The 17517-nt window shown below is 43.8% G+C and overlaps 1 protein-coding gene across 1 annotated transcript in view; it reads left to right on the forward strand.

The window, feature by feature from the left end:
* Nucleotides 1-17517, forward strand: part of dmgdh (dimethylglycine dehydrogenase) — a 173522-nt gene that overhangs the window by 113618 nt on the left and 42387 nt on the right. Inside the window, exons 10-12 of the mRNA XM_068029462.1 lie at nt 10673-10838; nt 15698-15828; nt 16913-17130. Of these exons, the coding sequence (XP_067885563.1) occupies nt 10673-10838; nt 15698-15828; nt 16913-17130 (515 nt within the window). The remainder of the gene's footprint in view (nt 1-10672; nt 10839-15697; nt 15829-16912; nt 17131-17517) is intronic.

Consider the following 17517-nt stretch of genomic DNA (forward strand, 5'->3'; position numbering starts at 1 on the left):
GAGTCCTGGATGGTGTGTTGCCTCCCTGGTGCCGTGGTGAAGGACATCACACAGAGAGTGCAAAATATTCCGCAGGGGACAGGGAGTGAGCCAGATGTTGTGGTACACGTTGGTACCAATGACATTAAGAGAGCAGGTATTGAGGTCTGATGGTCAGATTTTCAGGAGCTAGGGAGGAGGTTAAAAATTAGGACCATGACAGTAGTAATCTCTGTATTACTCCCAGTGCCTCACATTCGCAAGAGCAGAAATAGGAAGGTAAGGAGGATCAATGCGTGGCTTGAAGCAAGATGCAGGAGGGAGGGCTTCAGATTCTTGGGACATTGGGACCAGTTCTGGGGTAAGAGGCATCTATTCAAAAGGTTGCACCTTAACAGGACTGGGACCAATGTCCTTGCGGGGTGGTTCACTAGTGTGATTGGGGAGGGTTTGAACTAAATTGGCAGGGTGATGGACACCAACAAATAGAAGCAGAAAAGAAGAATAAGGTGAATAAAAGGGTGAGAGTGTTGGTTAGTACTAGAGAAGGAAGTAGTACCATATTAGATAGGAGTAGACTAAGAAGGACTACGAGGAATACAAAGACAGATTTACAGTGCATCTATGTAAACACAGAGTGTGGTGAATAAGATTGTTGAGCTACAAACACAAGTAGCTGTGTAGGAATATCGTATCGTGGCAATAACGGAAATGGGTTTTAAAAATGGTGAGAACTTGGCGCTTAATATTCAAGGATACAAAATGTTCAGAAAAGATAGGGAAGGAAAAAGGGAGGTGGGGTGGCAGTACTGATTAGGGAAGACATTGTGTGTTGGAAAGGCAGGATGTCCTTGAGGGGACAAGGACAAAATCCATTTGGTTTAGGGTTGAGAAGCAAAAAGGGGATGATCACGCTACTAGGGTATTCTATAGGCTTCCAACTAGTGACAGAGAGAAAGAGAAGCAAATCTGCAGGGGAATCTCAGAGATGTGCAAGAACTATTGAGTGGTGATAATTGGAAGACTTTCATTACCCTAATATCGATTGGGGTAATGTTAAAATAAAGGGTAAAGAGAGGGAGGAATTTCAGAAATATGTTCAGGAGAACTTCCTTGATCGGTATGTTCTTGGTCCAACTAGGAAGGAGGCATTGCTGGATCTGGTGCTGAAGAATAAGGTGGGTCAAGTGGACCAAATGTCTATGGGGGACCACTTGGGTAAGAGAGATCATTGTATCATAAGATTCAGCTTAGTAATGGAGAAGAGCAAAGAATAATCTAAAGTAGAACTTCTAAATTGGAAGAGGGCTAACTCCAATGGGATTAGAGGGGATCTAGCCAGGGTAAAATGGAACCAAAGATTGACAGGAAAAACTGTAATGGAACAAATGGTGACGATTAAGGAGGAGATGTTTCAGGTACAGGCTAGGTACATTCCAACAACAGTGAAAGGTAAGGGAACCAAAGCCAAGGCTTGTTGGATAATGAGGGAGATAGAGGATATGATGAAACAAAAAAGAGGGTGTATGATATTTGTCAGGTGAATTCTTCGAGTGAGAACCAGGCCAAATACAATAAGTTGAGAGGGGAAGCGCAGAGGAAAACAATACTGGCAAAAACAGAATATGAGAATAGAATGGCAGTTAACATAAAACTGAACCCAAAAATCTTCTACCAGCATGTAAATAATAAGGAGGTAGCAAGAGGTGGGGTGGGGCCTATTCAGGACAAAGAAGGTGATATATGCTTCGAGGAGCAGGACAAAAATACTTAATGAGTGCTTTGTAACGGTGGTTGCTAAAGAAGAGGATACTAATAAAATATCGGTAGAAGCAGAAATGGTGGAGGGAATGGATGGGATGAAAATTGATATGATGGATGTACGGGAGAGGCTGGCTATGCTTAGAGTGGGCAAGTCACCTGGTCCGGATAACTTGCATCCCAGGTTGCTAAAGGAAGTGGGAGTGGAGATAGCAGAAGGACTTGCCATAATCTTCCAGTCTTCCCTAGATATGGGGGAAGTGCCAGAGGATTGGCGAGTGGCAATTATGACACCCTTATTCAAGAAAGGACATTCCTAGTAACTACAGGCTGGTCAGTTTAACATCAGTGATGGATAAGGTTTTAGAAATAATAATCAGGGAAAAAATCAACAGGCACTTGGAGAGATTTTAGTTAATTAAGGTGAGCCAGCATGGATTTGTAGAAGGCAGATCATGTTTGACTAATCAAATTGAATTTTTTGATGAAGTAACAGATTTCAAGAAAACATTTGACAAAGTATCACATAACAGACTTAACAAAATTGAGTCTCATGGAATAGGAGGGTCAGTGTCAACTTGGATAAAAAAAATTGGCTCGACTGCAGAAAACAGCGAGTCGTGGTAAATGGTTGTTTTTCAGATTGGAGGATAGTAGACAGTGGTGTTCCCCAAGGGTCAGTGCTGGGACCACTAATTATATACATGACTTGGATATTGGCATACAGAGTAAAATTTCAAAATTTGCTGATGATATCAAACTTGGCAGTGTGGCAGCCAGTGAGGAAGATACCAATCGACTACAACAGGACATAGGTAAGCTAGCAGAATGGACAGACAAGTGGCAAATGGAATTTAATATAGAGAAGTGTGAGGTAATGCATTTTAGCAGAAGGGTTAGGGAGAGGCAATATAGACTTAACAGCACAGTTCTAAAGTGTGTACATGGGCAGAGGGACCTGGGGGTTCATGTGCATAGATCTTTGAAGGTGGCAGGACATATTGAAAGAGTAGTTAGCAAAGCATATGGGATCTTGGGCTTTATAAATAGAGGTATTGAGTACAAAAGCAGGGAAGTTATGCTGAATCTTTATAAAGTTCTGGTTAGGTCACAACTAGAGTATTGTGTCCAGCTCTGGTCACCACACTTTAGGAAGGATGTGAGGGGTGAGGGTCCTTGAAAGGGTGCAGGGGAGCTTTACCAGAATGGTTCCAGGGATGAGGGAACTTAGCTACAGGGTTAGGTTAGAGAAGCTGAGGTTGTTAACCTTGGAGCAAACAAGATCGAGGGGAGATTTGGGAGAGGTATACAAGGTTATGACAGGTTTGGATAAGGTGGACAATGAAAAGCTGTTCCCATTAGTTAATAGAACAAGGACTAGAGGACACAGATTTAAGATTTTGGGGAAGAGATGCAGAGGGGATATGAGGAAGAACATTTTTACTCAGCAGGTGGTAATGACCTGGAACTTGCTGCTGACCAGAGTGATGGAAGCAGAGACTATGAATGATTTCAAAAGGAAATTGGATGGACACTTGATGGAAATATACTTGCAGGGCTATGGGCATAGAGCTCGAGAGTGGGACCGATTGGATTGCTCTACAGAGACCAGTATGGACTAGATGGGTTGAATGGCCTCCGTCTATGCCGTTATGACCCATGCCCTACATCCTAGGGTTTTAACAGAGGTGGCTGTAGACATGGTGGATGCATTGGTTTTGATCTTGCAGAATTCCTGAAATTCTAGAATGGCCTCCATGGATCAGAAGGTTGCAAATGTCTTCCCCCTTTTCAAGAAAGGAGGGAGAGAGAAGGCAGGGAACTATAGGTCCGTTAACCTGACATTAGTAGTAGGGAAATGCTGGAATCTGTTGTTAAGGATGTGACAACAGCGCACTTAGAAAATTATTGTATGATTAGACAGAGTCTACATAGTTTTAAAAAGGGAAATTGTGTCTGTCAAATCTATTAGACATTTTTGAGGATGTAACTAGCAGGGTAGATAAATAGTATCCAATGGATGTAGTATATTTGGATTTTCAAAACACATTTGATAAGGGACCGCGCAAGAGGTTATTACACAAGAATAGAGCTCATGGGATTGAGGTAATATGTTCGCATGCATTGAGGATTGTTTATAGGACAAACCACAGGAAGTAAGAATAAATGGGTCATTTTTGGGTTGGCGGGCTATAACCAGTGAGGTGCTACACGGATCAATGCTTAGGCCTCGACTATTCACAATGGGCTGCATTTTACAAGCTTGCCGCTGATCTCGGCGGCGAGCTTCAAAGATGGCGGCCCACACACACGGGCTTTACACTGCGGAGCCACTGCGATATCAAATGCGGCGGCTTATTTACATGGCCAGGGTGGACCGCCCCCTCCCCCCACCAATGACATGGAAGGGGCGGGCATTCCACCCCGGCAATGGCGTCCGGCACCACTGTTTAAACGCCTGTGCCATTTTTAAAGGGCTTCCAGCCCTTGCATTTAATTTAAATTTGTAAAGTTACAGGAGTGTTAAAAATTAAATAAAGCTATCCCGACTCTCTACCATCGCTCCCCCAATTACCATCAAATTTATTACTTGCCCTCTGCCCCCCCCCCAATAAAACTTACCTTGTGTACCTGACCTTTCGACCTCCCTCCACCATCGCCGCACAGTGGCTGCAGTGTATACCGTATGCAAGATGCACTACAGCAACTCACCAGAGCTTCTTTCTCAGCATTCACAACCTTCAACATTCGCTCCCTCCACCACCGCCACACAATGGCAGCAGTGTGTGGTATCTACAAGATGCACTGCAGCAAATCACCAAGGCTCCTTCGACAGCACGTTCCAAACCCATGACCTCTGCCACCTAGAAGGCCAAGGGCAGCAGATGCATGGGAACACTACCACCTGCAAGTTCCCCTCTCAAGCCACACACCATCCTGACATACAACTATATCACCGTTCCTTCATTGTAGCTGGGTCAAAATCCTGAAACTCCCTAACAGCACTGTGGATGTACCTACCCCACATGGACTGCAGTGGTTCAAGAAGGCAGCTCACTACCACTTGCTCAAGGGCAATTTGGGATGGGCCATAAATGCTGGCCTGGCCAGCGAGGCGCACATCCCGTGAAAGAATTTAAAAAATCTTCCATAGGCAAACGATTCCAAAAAATTACAAGTCAGTGATGAAGGTCAAAGAGACATAGTAGAGGCATAAACACATAATGGATTGAAAATGATGGGCAGCATGCCTGCAATTTCCTGATAGTCACTGCTGTTGAGTGAGCTGCCCCTCCTTCCCACAAACATGCAACATTTCAGTGCTTTCAGACACATCCTTCAGGACCACGCTAAATATAGTAACACTACTGTATATTTACAACTGTTAGTAATTAGTGACTTTTTTGGTTAAAAATATCAAACTGACCAGTAAGATTCCAGGTTTGATTCATGGTCTGTGCTGTGATAACCGATCACAGCCAGGGTGGGAGTCTGCAGGATTAAAATTGGGCTCAGCAGATCTGGATTAGGGATTAAAAATTAGTCACGGGTCCCACTTCCAATTGTGGATATCAAGTAAAGCTATACAGGCTTAGCTGTAATGCTCCTTTCCTAACTGAATAGACCACCAAAACTCAGTGAAAGCTTGGCTAAGAATATTGGCCTCTTGGGAGAGGTAAAAGTAGGCACAATGTAACCAAATCGTAGCAATGAGTTAATGACTTCAAGAGAGGAGGGGGAGAAGGTAGAAATTTGATGAGGAACTAAAAAAGAAAAATTCCAGTTTACATTTATATTATACTTTCCTCCCCTAAGGGCGATCTAGTTGCACTGAATAGAGATCAAGAGCAGGATCTCACCTGATTCCCTCTCTAAGCTGGGGCACTGAGGCCAATTACACTGTCCCTATTACTGTTCCAGCCGATATCAGCTAAATCATTACAAGCCAGACATCAACTTGGAGCTTTCTTGCTCTATGTGGCTGGAATCCACAACTGAGCTGCTTATTTTGTAAAATTGGAACCAGATATGCCAACTTTTGCATTAAGAAAACCTGGGCTTACAGGATAAAAGACCGCTACATGTCACAGAACATTCCAGAAAGAGAAAGAACAGAAGATAAATGGTGAACATCGTGCCTATGTAGTACATGTAATATTTTGATGATATATATACTGGTGGATCCAGTCGAACCGTCGTGTTCTGCCCTAGGTCAGATATAAACTCAAGTCCCATACATGAGAGTCTTGAGATACTTACTAGAAAAGAGTAGTTAAGGTGGTTTCCAGGTGTCTTCCATGCAGTTTTCATATTTGCATTACCTTCTCCTGGCGGGCTGTAATCAGGATTAAAGAGCCTCACCCACCCTTTACGATGGGGGGAAGGGAACCACCAACACCCATTGGATGTAAGTACTCCGGCTGAACATCAATTCCATTCCAGACAGCCTCAGCATTCAGAGATGGTGCTCTGGTCTCTTCCCACCATAGCTGTCTGGAACGGGATCCAAACCCAACCCTTCTGACTAAGATTCAGGAATGCCAGCACAAAGGCAAAGGCTTATTCTCCTGTGGATCTGGTGAGCCAGAGGAAATGCTGTTTTATAATTATTTTTTAAAATTCGTTTCAGAGGATGTGGACTCCACTGGCAAGGCCAGCATTTGTTGCCCATCTCAAATTGCCCTTGAGAAGGTGGTGGTGCGCTGCCTTCTTGAACCACTGCAGTCCATCTGGTGTGAGTACACCCACAGTGCTGTTAGGGAGGATTTTGATCCAGCAACAGAGAAGGAACGGCGATCTATTTCCAAGTCAGTATGATGTGTGGCTTGGAGGGATACTTGTAGGTGGTGGTGTTCCCATGTGTCTGCTGCCCTTGTCCTTCTAGGTGGAAGAGGTCACAAGTTTGGAAGGTGCTGAGAAAGAAGCCTTGGTGAGTTGCTGCAGTGCATCTTGCATTTGGTATACACTGCTTCCACTGTCTGTCGGTGGTGGAGGGAGTGGTGGATGTGATGCCAGTCAAGCGGGGTGCTTTGTCCTGGATTGTGTCGAGCTTCCTGAGTGTTGTTGGCGCTGCACCCATCCAAGCTAGTGGAGAGTATGCCATCACACTCCTGACTTGTGCCATCTGTTATGACTGAAGCGGGAGGAGTGCACTGTTAATTCAGTCCCACTTCTCCACTGGTCACAATATATTTTTAAAGTTTTCCCATTTGTTGAAACAGTCAGTCAGGTACACTGTTTTCCCCAGAATAGAATACACTAACCAGGTTTCTTTACTGAACAACAAAATTAACAGTTTATTATAAAACAAGTTTTAACTAGTAATGAAGTAAAACAATATCACATAGATCAAATTTTTAAAAATCTAAGATTAAATTTTAAAAAGTTCCCTTTACCTTAGTCCCTTCACACTCACACATACCAATTAATCGAAAGAATAAAAAAAGGATTTTTAGATCAGAGCTCTATTACAGACAAAAAAACACATCCGAGCAGATCATTTTCCACCCCTGAAATAATAGCAGATGAGACACGCTGCACCAAATTGACATACAGTCCAACCTCCAAACACACGCAAGCAGGATCTTTAGAATCTTCCAGAAGTAGCTGTCTTCAGGTGGCATTGAAAAGTAATTTAGCAGGCCTTCTTGAAATACAGGAACTTCACAGAGTCTTTTAGGAAATTGTAAGAAAGCGAGCTGGGTTGTGGTCTTCTGTTCTTCTTTGGAATTCTCTCCTTCCTCTGCCCTTTTTTTTAGCACTGCAGCAGCACTTGACTTTAAAAACATTCAGCAAGAATCTGGTCTTTTCCTCCAGAAGGTAAAACATACACTGACCCACAACCAGAAAACGTGTCACTTTTTCTGCCCATCCCAGCTGTTCTGGTGCTACTGGACTTGTCCAATCAAAGGAGCACTTGTCAATTTTCTGCCCTTGTTGCCAAGGTTTCTGCTCATCTTTAACTTGACCCATGTGACAAACGGCAAGACTGTTGCCAATCTGGCCCTCACTGTCCTCTTGATTAAAAAACATTTATTTAGCTTAACTATAAATGCCTACCTTTAGAGTAGAGTAGAGACAGAGTCACTTTCATAACACTTGTATATGGTGGACAGGCATTGGGGAGTCAGGGAGTGAGTTATGCACCACAGAATTCCCAGCCTCTGACCTGCTCAGTTTCTGGTCAAAGGTAACCCCCCCAGGATGTTGATAGTAGAGGATTCAGTGATGGTAATGTCATTGAATGTCAAAGGGAAATGGTTGGATTCTCTCTTGTTGGAGATGGTCATTGCCTGGCACTTGTGTGTCACGAATGTAACTTGTCATTTATCAGCCAAGCCTAAATGTTATCCAGATCTTGCTGCGTGTGGACACTGACTGCTTCAGTATCTGAGGAGTTGCGAATGGTGCTGAACATTGTGCAGTCAATAGTGAGCTAACAGTCAGGATTAGAATTTGTTACTGTGCCATTTCTAGATTGTTATCAAGTGCAATTCTGGAGAAAAAATCTTTTGTTTCGGAAAAATAAAATGAGCACGTAATCGACTTTGAATTTTGTGACAACATTTTGTCAAATAGTTGGGATTATACTATATTAATAGTTACACATTTCTGTTAAATCAGGAAACAAAGTTGGCATGGGAAGCTTGAAAGCATCTGTTAATGAATTTCTGAGCCTTGCTGTCTGCTTAATGATTAATCAGTGAACATCAAGTTGGCTTTGAAATTCTCATTTTAAGATTCAGGTGTGTGTAGGTATAATGTCCTTTAAACCTGCTGCACCAAGAAAGAATGTCTTTTCTCTGCAATCTTCTCCTCTCCCCACCTGAAGTCATCAACTCCCTTACTAGTTCTATGAAAGGCAGTCATCTACTTTTTTCAAGTGACCATTATTTATGTATTAACTTTGACACTGAGGTGACAACAGGCTTTTGACATTGCAGTACATCCGAGCTCTCTCCTCACCAGCTGTCCGCACAGGTACAACTCCATTTGGAGTTGCTGGACAGCAGTCGTAAGTGGGAATCTTGTCTGACATTCCTGTTGTTAATCTAACTTTGCCATGAATTTTAGTATTCCCTATTACTGCCCTGGCAGAGCTCAGCTAACATGGTACAGACCAGGGTTCAAACTTAGGATCGTCCTGCTCTATATGGCTCAGAAATGGTAAACTTTACCTTTGAGCTATTGAAGGAACCAAGAAAATTATTGTACAGCTTAGTCTCAATTCCGAGTCGGATAATTTCAATTTTTTCACACTAAATTCCTTCTTTGCTATGTTATTTACATTGTTTAATCACAGTTATTGGATAATTCAATTTTTGATACAGCAACTGAATTATCTGGAATATATTTAATTGATGAGAAGCTAAATTTACTATGCTTACATTAGAAACAATTACAAATCTTTTCCTCATGGTATAAAGTCTAAATCAAATATATTTGTTAAGCATTTTGAGAATCATGAGGGAAAATTAGAAATGTGGGGAGAAGCTAGAAACACTGGCTCTGATATTTACCTGTGTTGCTGGGGTGGGGGGAATGGTTCCTGTAATTTCAGATTGCTGTGCGCAGCCTGCTCATTGCACTGCCCTGCAATCCCTTCAAGATTGATGTGTACACTCACAACTTAAAGGGAAAGTTGCTGGTGCGCGGCCTGCTTGTTCCCTGCGCGGCATCTTCCTGATTGCTGCACCACCACGGCTCCCACCCAGCTTGGAGGGAACATTGGTGGGGGTGGGGGAGCCTGAAAATCCTATTGTGCAGGAGTTTGGGGTGAACGGAACAACGGAACTTTCAACTGCCTCAAACGTGGCCTCTGAAGTCAGAGATCTTGGAGTGGCAGGGCCAAGGGAAGGAATTTCCTAAACCCTGTGTTCTCTACTGGTCTGGATGTCAGAATGAGCTCAGAATAGTAGTAGTTGCTGCAGCAGCAGAAGTAGGGCTCACCTGAAGCCAGGCCTGAGCTCCTGTCCCTCCCTTCGAAGAATGCAAGCAGAAAGTCCTTTTGTTTGGAAATCTATTTATGGAGAAAAAACATAAGGGCTAATTTCCTCAGCCCGCATTGGGCTGAGAAATTGGTACATTGAACAATCTGCTCCTGAATAGCACCGAGTCCAAACTTTCTGTTGCCTGTGCCTGAAGAGGGTGCTGCAATGTAAATTACATGCAAATTAAAGTCAGAGGACTTTATACCCAGATGTCCTCCAATAGTGCTGGGTGTAGATGAGGTGCAAACTGCACCCATAGAAACCTGGTAGTACTAATTCCTCAGCCATCGTTTATGTACCATCACTCTTAAAGAAATGACTTGTATTGTTGAGATCAGTCTTTAATTTTGACTTAGCTGCTGTTGTACCTATTGCTAAATGGTGTTAATCTTTGATACTCATTGATACTCATACTGTCTTCAGTACCTTACCAGCACACCCATCCTCCCCATCAGAAAACCACAATATAGCAAAGACCAAGGAGATTCTATCAATGGAAAACCTGTGGCCTTATTTTCCAAAATCACCCCTATGTATTGAGTCATACAACGCAGATCGAGGCCATTTGGCCCATCGTGCCTTTGCTGGCTCTTTGTAAGACCAGTCCAAATAGTTCCGCTTCCTTATTACTTCCCCATAGCCCTGCAAATGTTTCCTTTTCAAGCATTTATCCAGTTCCCATTTGAGAGTTACAATTGAATCTTCTTCCATCACCCTTTCAGACAATGCATTCCAGATCATAACTACTTGCTGCATAAAAACATTTGCTGCAACTCCCTTCTGGTTCTTCTTCAGTATAATTGAAGTGTTTCAAATTACAGCCAGGCACCTTTCTACAGGATGACTGCAAAAGAGAGTACATAATTATTAAAAGCAAATTGTGATTTCTCTGCACTGCAATAATAAGGCATTAATTTGACAAACGTATTAATTCATGCCAGGCCTAGTTTTCGTCGCACAAACTGGTTTGAACCAGTTGGCCGAGAATGTAAACAGGTCATGGAAAAAGTGGGAGTATTTGATCTAACGCCCTTTGGAAAATTCACAGTGAAAGGAAAGGACTCCATAAAACTACTGGACCGCTTGATTGCAAATGTCGTTCCGAAGGTAAGCAGTTGCGAGCATTAGATGTAAAAATGAAAAACAGATACAGATGTTTGTTTTTACAGCATGTGCCCACTTTTCAAAGATGTACGTGAGATGTCCTGAGGTAATATCAACAAACCACCCTTTTAGAGAACACTAATGGTAAAGAAAAACTTGGAATTTGCATAGTAACACATAATGCGTTCTCTGATAGAACAAAGAACAGTACAGCACAGGAACAGGCCATTCGGCCCTCCAAGCCTGTGCCAATCTTGATGCCTGTCTAAACTAAAACCTTCTGCACTTCTGGGGTCCGTATCCCTCTATTCCCATTCTATTCATGTATTTGTAAAGATGCCTCTTAAACATCGCTATCGTACCTGCTTCCACCACCTTCCCTGGCAGCAAGTTCCAGGCACTCACCACCCTCTGCGGAAAGAATTTGCCTCGCACATCCTCTCTAAACTTTGCCCCTCGCACCTTAAACCTATGTCCCCTAGTAACTGACTCTTCCACCCTGGGAAAAAGCTTCTGACTATCCACTCTGTCCATGCCACTCATAACTTTGTAAACCTCTATCATGTCGCCCCTCCACCTCCGTCGTTCCAGTGAAAACAATCCGAGTTTATCCAAACTCTCCTCATAGCTAATGCCCTCCAGACCAGGCAACATCTTGGTAAACCTCTTCTGTACCCTCTCCAAAGCCTCCACGTCCTCCTGGTATTGTGGCGACCAGAATTGTACGCAATATTCCAAGTGTGGCCTAACTAAGGTTCTGTACAGCTGCAGCATGACTTGCCAATTTTTATACTCTATGCCCCGACCGATGAAGGCAAGCATGCTGTATGCCTTCTTGACTACCTTATCCACCTGCGTTGCCACTTTCAGTGACCTGTGGACCTGTACGCCCAGATCTCTCTGCCTGTCAATACTCCGAAGGGTTCTGCCATTTACTGTACACTTCCCACCTGGATTAGAGCTTCCAAAATGCATTCCCTCACATTTGTCCGGATTAAACTCCATCTGCCATTTCTCCACCCTAGTCTCCAACCGATCTATATGGGCGGTACAGTGGCACAGTGGTTAGCACCACAGCCTCACAGCTCCAGGGACCCGGGTTCGATTCTGGGTACTGTCTGTGTGGAGTTTGCACGTTCTCCCTATGACCGTGTGGGTTTTCGCCGGGTGCTCCGGTTTCCTCCCACTGCCAAAGACTTGCAGGTGATAGGTAAATTGGCCATTGTAAATTGCCCCTAGTGTAGGTAGGTGGCAGGGAATATGGGATTACTGTAGGGTGGTTCTTGCTCGGCACAGACTCAGTGGGCCGAAGGGCCTGTTTCAGTGCTGTATCTCTAAATAAATAAGTAAATAAATATCCTCTGACAATCCTCATCACTATCCGCAACTCCACCAACCTTTGTGTCGTCCGCAAACTTACTAATCAGACCAGCTACATTTTCCTCCAAATCATTTATATATAATACAAACAGCAAAGGTCCCAGCACTGATCCCTGCGAAACACCACTAGTCACAGCCTTCCATTCAGAAAAGCACCCTTCCACTGCTACCCTCTGTCTTCTATGACAGCCAGTTCTGTATCCATCTTGCCAGCTCACCTCTGATCCCGTGTGACTTCACCTTTTGTATCAGTCTGCCATGAGGGACCTTGTCAAAGGCTTTACTGAAGTCCATATAGACAACATCCACTGCCCTTCCTTCATCAATCATCTTCGTCACTTCCTCAAAAAACTCAATCAAGTTAGTGAGACACGACCTCCCCTTCACAAAACCATGCTGCCTCTCGCTAATAAGTTCATTTGTTTCCAAATGGGAGTAAATCCTGTCCCGAAGAATCCTCTCTAATAATTTCCCTACCACTGATGTAAGGCTCACCGGCCTATAATTTCCTGGATTATCCTTGCTACCCTTCTTAAACAAAGGAACAACATTGGCTATTCTCCAGTCCTCTGGGACCTCACCTGTAGCTAATGAGGATACAAAGATTTCTGTCAAGGCCCCAGCAATTTCTTCCCTTGCCTCCCTCAGTATTCTGGGGTAGATCCCATCAGGCCCTGGGGACTTATCTACCTTAATGCTTTGCAAGATGCCCAACACCTCCTCCTTTTTGATAACGACATGACCCAGACTATCTACACTCCCTTCCCTAGACTCATCATCCACCAAGTCCTTCTCTTTGGTGAATACTGATGCAAAGTACTCATTTAATACCTCGCCCATTTCTTCTGGCTCCACACATAGCTTCAATCCACTGTCCTTGAGTGGGACAACCTTTTCCCTGGTTACCCTCTTGCTCTTTATATATGTATAAAAAGCCTTGGGATTCTCCTTAAACCTGTTTGCCAATGACTTTTCATGACCCCTTTTAGCCCTCCTGACTCCTTGCTTAAGTTCCTTCCTCCTTTCTTTATATTCCTCAAGGGCTCCGTCTGTTCCCAGCCTTCCAGCCCTTACGAATGCTTCCTTTTTCTTTTTGACTGGGCTCACAATATCCCTCGTTATCCAAGGTTCCCGAAACTTGCCAAACTTATCCTTCTTCCTCACAGGAACATGCCGGTCCTGGATTCTAATCAACTGAAGTTTGAAAGACTCCCACATGTCAGATGTTGATTTACCCTCAAACAGCCGCCCCCAATTTAAATTCTTCAGCTCCTGCCGAATATTGTTATAATTAGCCTTCCCCCAATTTAGCACCTCCACCCGAGGACTACTCTTATCCTTATCCACAAGTACCTTAAAACTTATGGAATTATGGTCACTGTTCCTGAAATGCTCCCCTACTGAGACTTCAACCACTTGGCCGGGCTCATTCCCCAATACCAGGTCCAGTACGGCCCCTTCCCTAGTTGGACTATCTACATATTGTTTCAAGAAGCTCTCCTGGATGCTCCTTACAAATTCTGCCCCATCGAAGCCCCTAGCACTAAGTGAGTCCCAGTCAATATAGGGGAAGTTAAAATCACCCACCACTACAACCCTGTTACCTTTCAATCTTTCCAATATCTGTCTACATATCTGCTCCTCTACCTCCCGCTGGCTGTTGGGAGGCCTGTAGTAAACCCCCAACATCATGACTGCACCCTTCCTATCCCTGAGCTCCACCCATATTGCCTCGCTGCATGACCCCTCCGAGGTGTCCTCCCGCAGTACAAATGTGATATTCTCCTTAACCAGTAATGCAACTCTCCCACCCCTTTTACATCCCCTTCTATCCCGCCTGAAGCTTCTAAATCCTGGAACATTTAGCTGCCAATCCTGTCCTTCCCTCAACCAAGTCTCTGTAATAGCAACAACATCATAGTTCCAAGTACTAATCCAAGCTCTAAGTTCATCTGCCTTACCTGTTATACTTCTCACATTGAAACAAATGCACCAGTCCTGCTGTGCTCAGCAACATCTCCCTGCCTGCTCTTCCTCTTAGTCTTACTGGCTTTATTTACGAGTTCCTCCTCAGTTATTTCACCTGCTGTCCTACTGCTCTGGTTCCCACCCCCCCTGCCACACTAGTTTAAACTCTCCCGAGTGACGCAAACCTCGCAGCCAGGATATTTGTGCCCCTCCAGTTTAGATGCAACTCGTCCTTCTTGTACAGGTCCCACCTATCCCCGAAGATATCTGAAACCCTCCCTCCTACACCCGCTGTTCAGCCACGTATTTAGCTGCACTATCTTCCTATTTCTAGCCTCACTGGCACGTGGCACAGGGAGTAATCCCGAGATTACAACCCTAGAGGTCCTGTCTTTTAATTTTCTACCTAACTCCCTAAACTCCCCCTGCAGGACCTCGTCACTCTTCCTGCCTATGTTGTTGGTACCACAACCTCTGGTTGTTCACCCTTTTCCTTCAGAATGCCCCCTGTCCATTCAGAGACATCCTTGACCCTGGCACCAGGGAGGCAACATACCATCCTGGAGTCTCTTTCACGTCCACAGAAGCGCCTATCTGTGCCCCTGACTATAGAGTCCCCTATAACTATTGCTCTTCTGCGCTTTGTCCCTCCCTGCTGAACAACAGTGCCAGCCGTGGTGCCACTGCTCTGGCTGCTGCTGTTGTTTTCCCCTGTTAGGCCATCCCCCCCAATAGTATCCAAAATGGTATGCTTGTTAGAGATTTGACCCCCAAATCATTTATATTTGTCCTAATTGAGGTAACAAGTGGATTTCCATTAAAGGATAAATTATATCCAGCTTATTAATTTCAATCCTTGACTCCCAAATGCCATCTCCAGCTTCCTTTCCAAAATTTTGGAAATGGTCGTTACTGTACAACTTCATGGCCACCATCTCATGACACACTTGATCAAAGCTCTAATGGTATTCTCTGTGTCTGCAACCATGGTGTATTATCCTTTCTCATCCTCCTCAACCTCTCCACCACATTCGATGTAGTCAGCCATGCCATCTTCCTCTACTGCCTCTGTGACAATACCTTAAATGTGTGCATTCCTGCTTATCCCACTGCAGCAAGCCTATCTCCTATAATGGCTTCTCCTCCAGTACTCACATGGCCATATGGCCGTGCATCAAGGTTCCATTCTAGGCCCTCTTTTGTTTCTCATCTGTATGTTGTGCGCAAAACTGAAAATACCCAGTTTTAGTCTCCAGCACTGTTTTTGATTCCACAAATATCACTGTGCTGCCCAACTTCTGATCTGGCATCAACTCATGGTTCCACCTGACATACTGTGGTCCTCCAATTTGGGTTTGATGAACATTCCCTCAAATTTGAAGAAAAGCTGAAAATATGAAAATATACAGACTGATAGTTTCAATTTACTTCGAGAGATAAATTTCCAAGAAAGTGCAGATGGCATATGTGGCTTTTGCAAGTATCTTACCTTAATTCATCCTCCTTTCCTGCAGGTGGGCTATATAAATATCAGTCATATGATTACCCCAAGAGGCCGAGTTTATGCTGAGGTGACAATCAGCCACATGTCAGAAGAGGAGTTTCTGCTGGTGACAGGATCAGGGTCTGAGCTCCATGACCTAAGGTAAGCATGGATTTAAAAAATGTTAACTTCTGCTATGAATTTATTTTTATTTTCCTTTTCTTGATTGAGATAATATGGTGTACGTGAAAAGGTTTTTCCCTTCATTTTGCAATTTTGCAACAGATTTCTAATAAATGTAGAGTTTAGATTGTGCATTTTTAAAACAAAATAAAGCTTTTAAGACATTTGTAACTTTATTATTTTCCATTTTCAACTCCCACTCCAGTTCCAATAACTTCCAACAAAGGAAGTAGACAAGCGTAACTGGAGATCTCACTAGCTCATGGAATAGGTTGGGTTGAAGTCTATGTTTTCTAATTGGGGTGAGGCAGCTGCCTTTTCACTTGACCACAAGGACACCTGCCCATTTTTTTTTAATGATTATTCAGTCTTGGAATGTGGGCATCACTGGCAAGGTCATCATTATGGCCTATCCCTAGTTCGCCAAACTGAATGGCCACTTCAAATGGCTGTTAAGAGTTACTCATATTGGCGTGGGACACGTGTCACATAGGGCAGACGAGGTAAGGACAGAAGGTTTCCTTCCCCAAAGTGGGGTAATTTTGACTTGGTGATAATGTAAGACAGACAATATTGGATTGACCATCTGTTATGCATCTCTTCCCATTTTTATGTTCATTGAAGTCAATAGAAATGAAAATCAGTAGTGGTGTACAATGAACAGCTAATCCGATTTCACCTGTTTCACTCTATCGCCAAAATTACCCCAAAGGACATTAGTGAAATATTGGCCAAACATCTTGAACCTCAGTATTGGTTAGCTCAGTGATAAACTTATCATTGATTGAAATGTTGCTCCAGGACTTGAACACATATGACTAGAAATTCCACGCAGCACCTGTTTTTCCTGTTTCACCTGATAAGCCTCCAATATGGTGGGCAGGAAACACACACTCATTTTGAGCTGGAAGTGCAGTACCCACCATGTTGGTAAAGCCCAAAAGATTGGAATGCAGTGCCCATTCCTGAAACAAACCCTTTGCACATTTACTTGTTTATTATTACCTTGCGAAAAGAAGCAGAGTACTGCTAATCACCTGACTTATCACTTTCATTTATCTAGATATATAGAGGAAGAGGCAGCAAATGGTGGCTATGTTGTTGACATTCGTAATGTTACTGACGAGATCGGGGTGCTGGGTGTAGCGGGTCCATTTGCACGGAAGGTGCTCCAAAAACTCACAACGGTAGACCTGAGTGGAACAGCATTTAAATTCCTGCAGTGTAAGCCTGTCACTCTGGCTGGCATTCCCCTTACTGCTATGAGGATCTCCTACACAGGTTGGTGACAGACACTGATTAACCAATGACATGGCTCACAGCAGTGCCTTAAATGTTTTCACAAAGAATATATATAATTAAGTGAGCTTGCAGCCGGCAGAAACTCATAATGGGGTTAATTTTACAAATTTGTGCTTCTGCCACAGAGCTTCACTTACCTGGAATGTTTATTGGTAATTTGGACACATACCCTGGCCATGATGTTCTCTCTGGTAAAGTTAATAAACAGGAAATTATTGGAAACACAGTCCCAAACTTCTGATCTGTGCTCCCAGCAGGTGAAAGTTAGCCTTGGGCCTGAATTTTACACCCCCCACCCCCACCCCATGGGCAGGCTGGAGATGGGGTGGGGGAGCAGTTCTCGTCGCCTACCCGCCCTTACTGCCA

Source organism: Heterodontus francisci, chromosome 4 (genome assembly GCF_036365525.1).
Source record: "Heterodontus francisci isolate sHetFra1 chromosome 4, sHetFra1.hap1, whole genome shotgun sequence".
NCBI classification, from domain to species: domain Eukaryota; kingdom Metazoa; phylum Chordata; class Chondrichthyes; order Heterodontiformes; family Heterodontidae; genus Heterodontus; species Heterodontus francisci.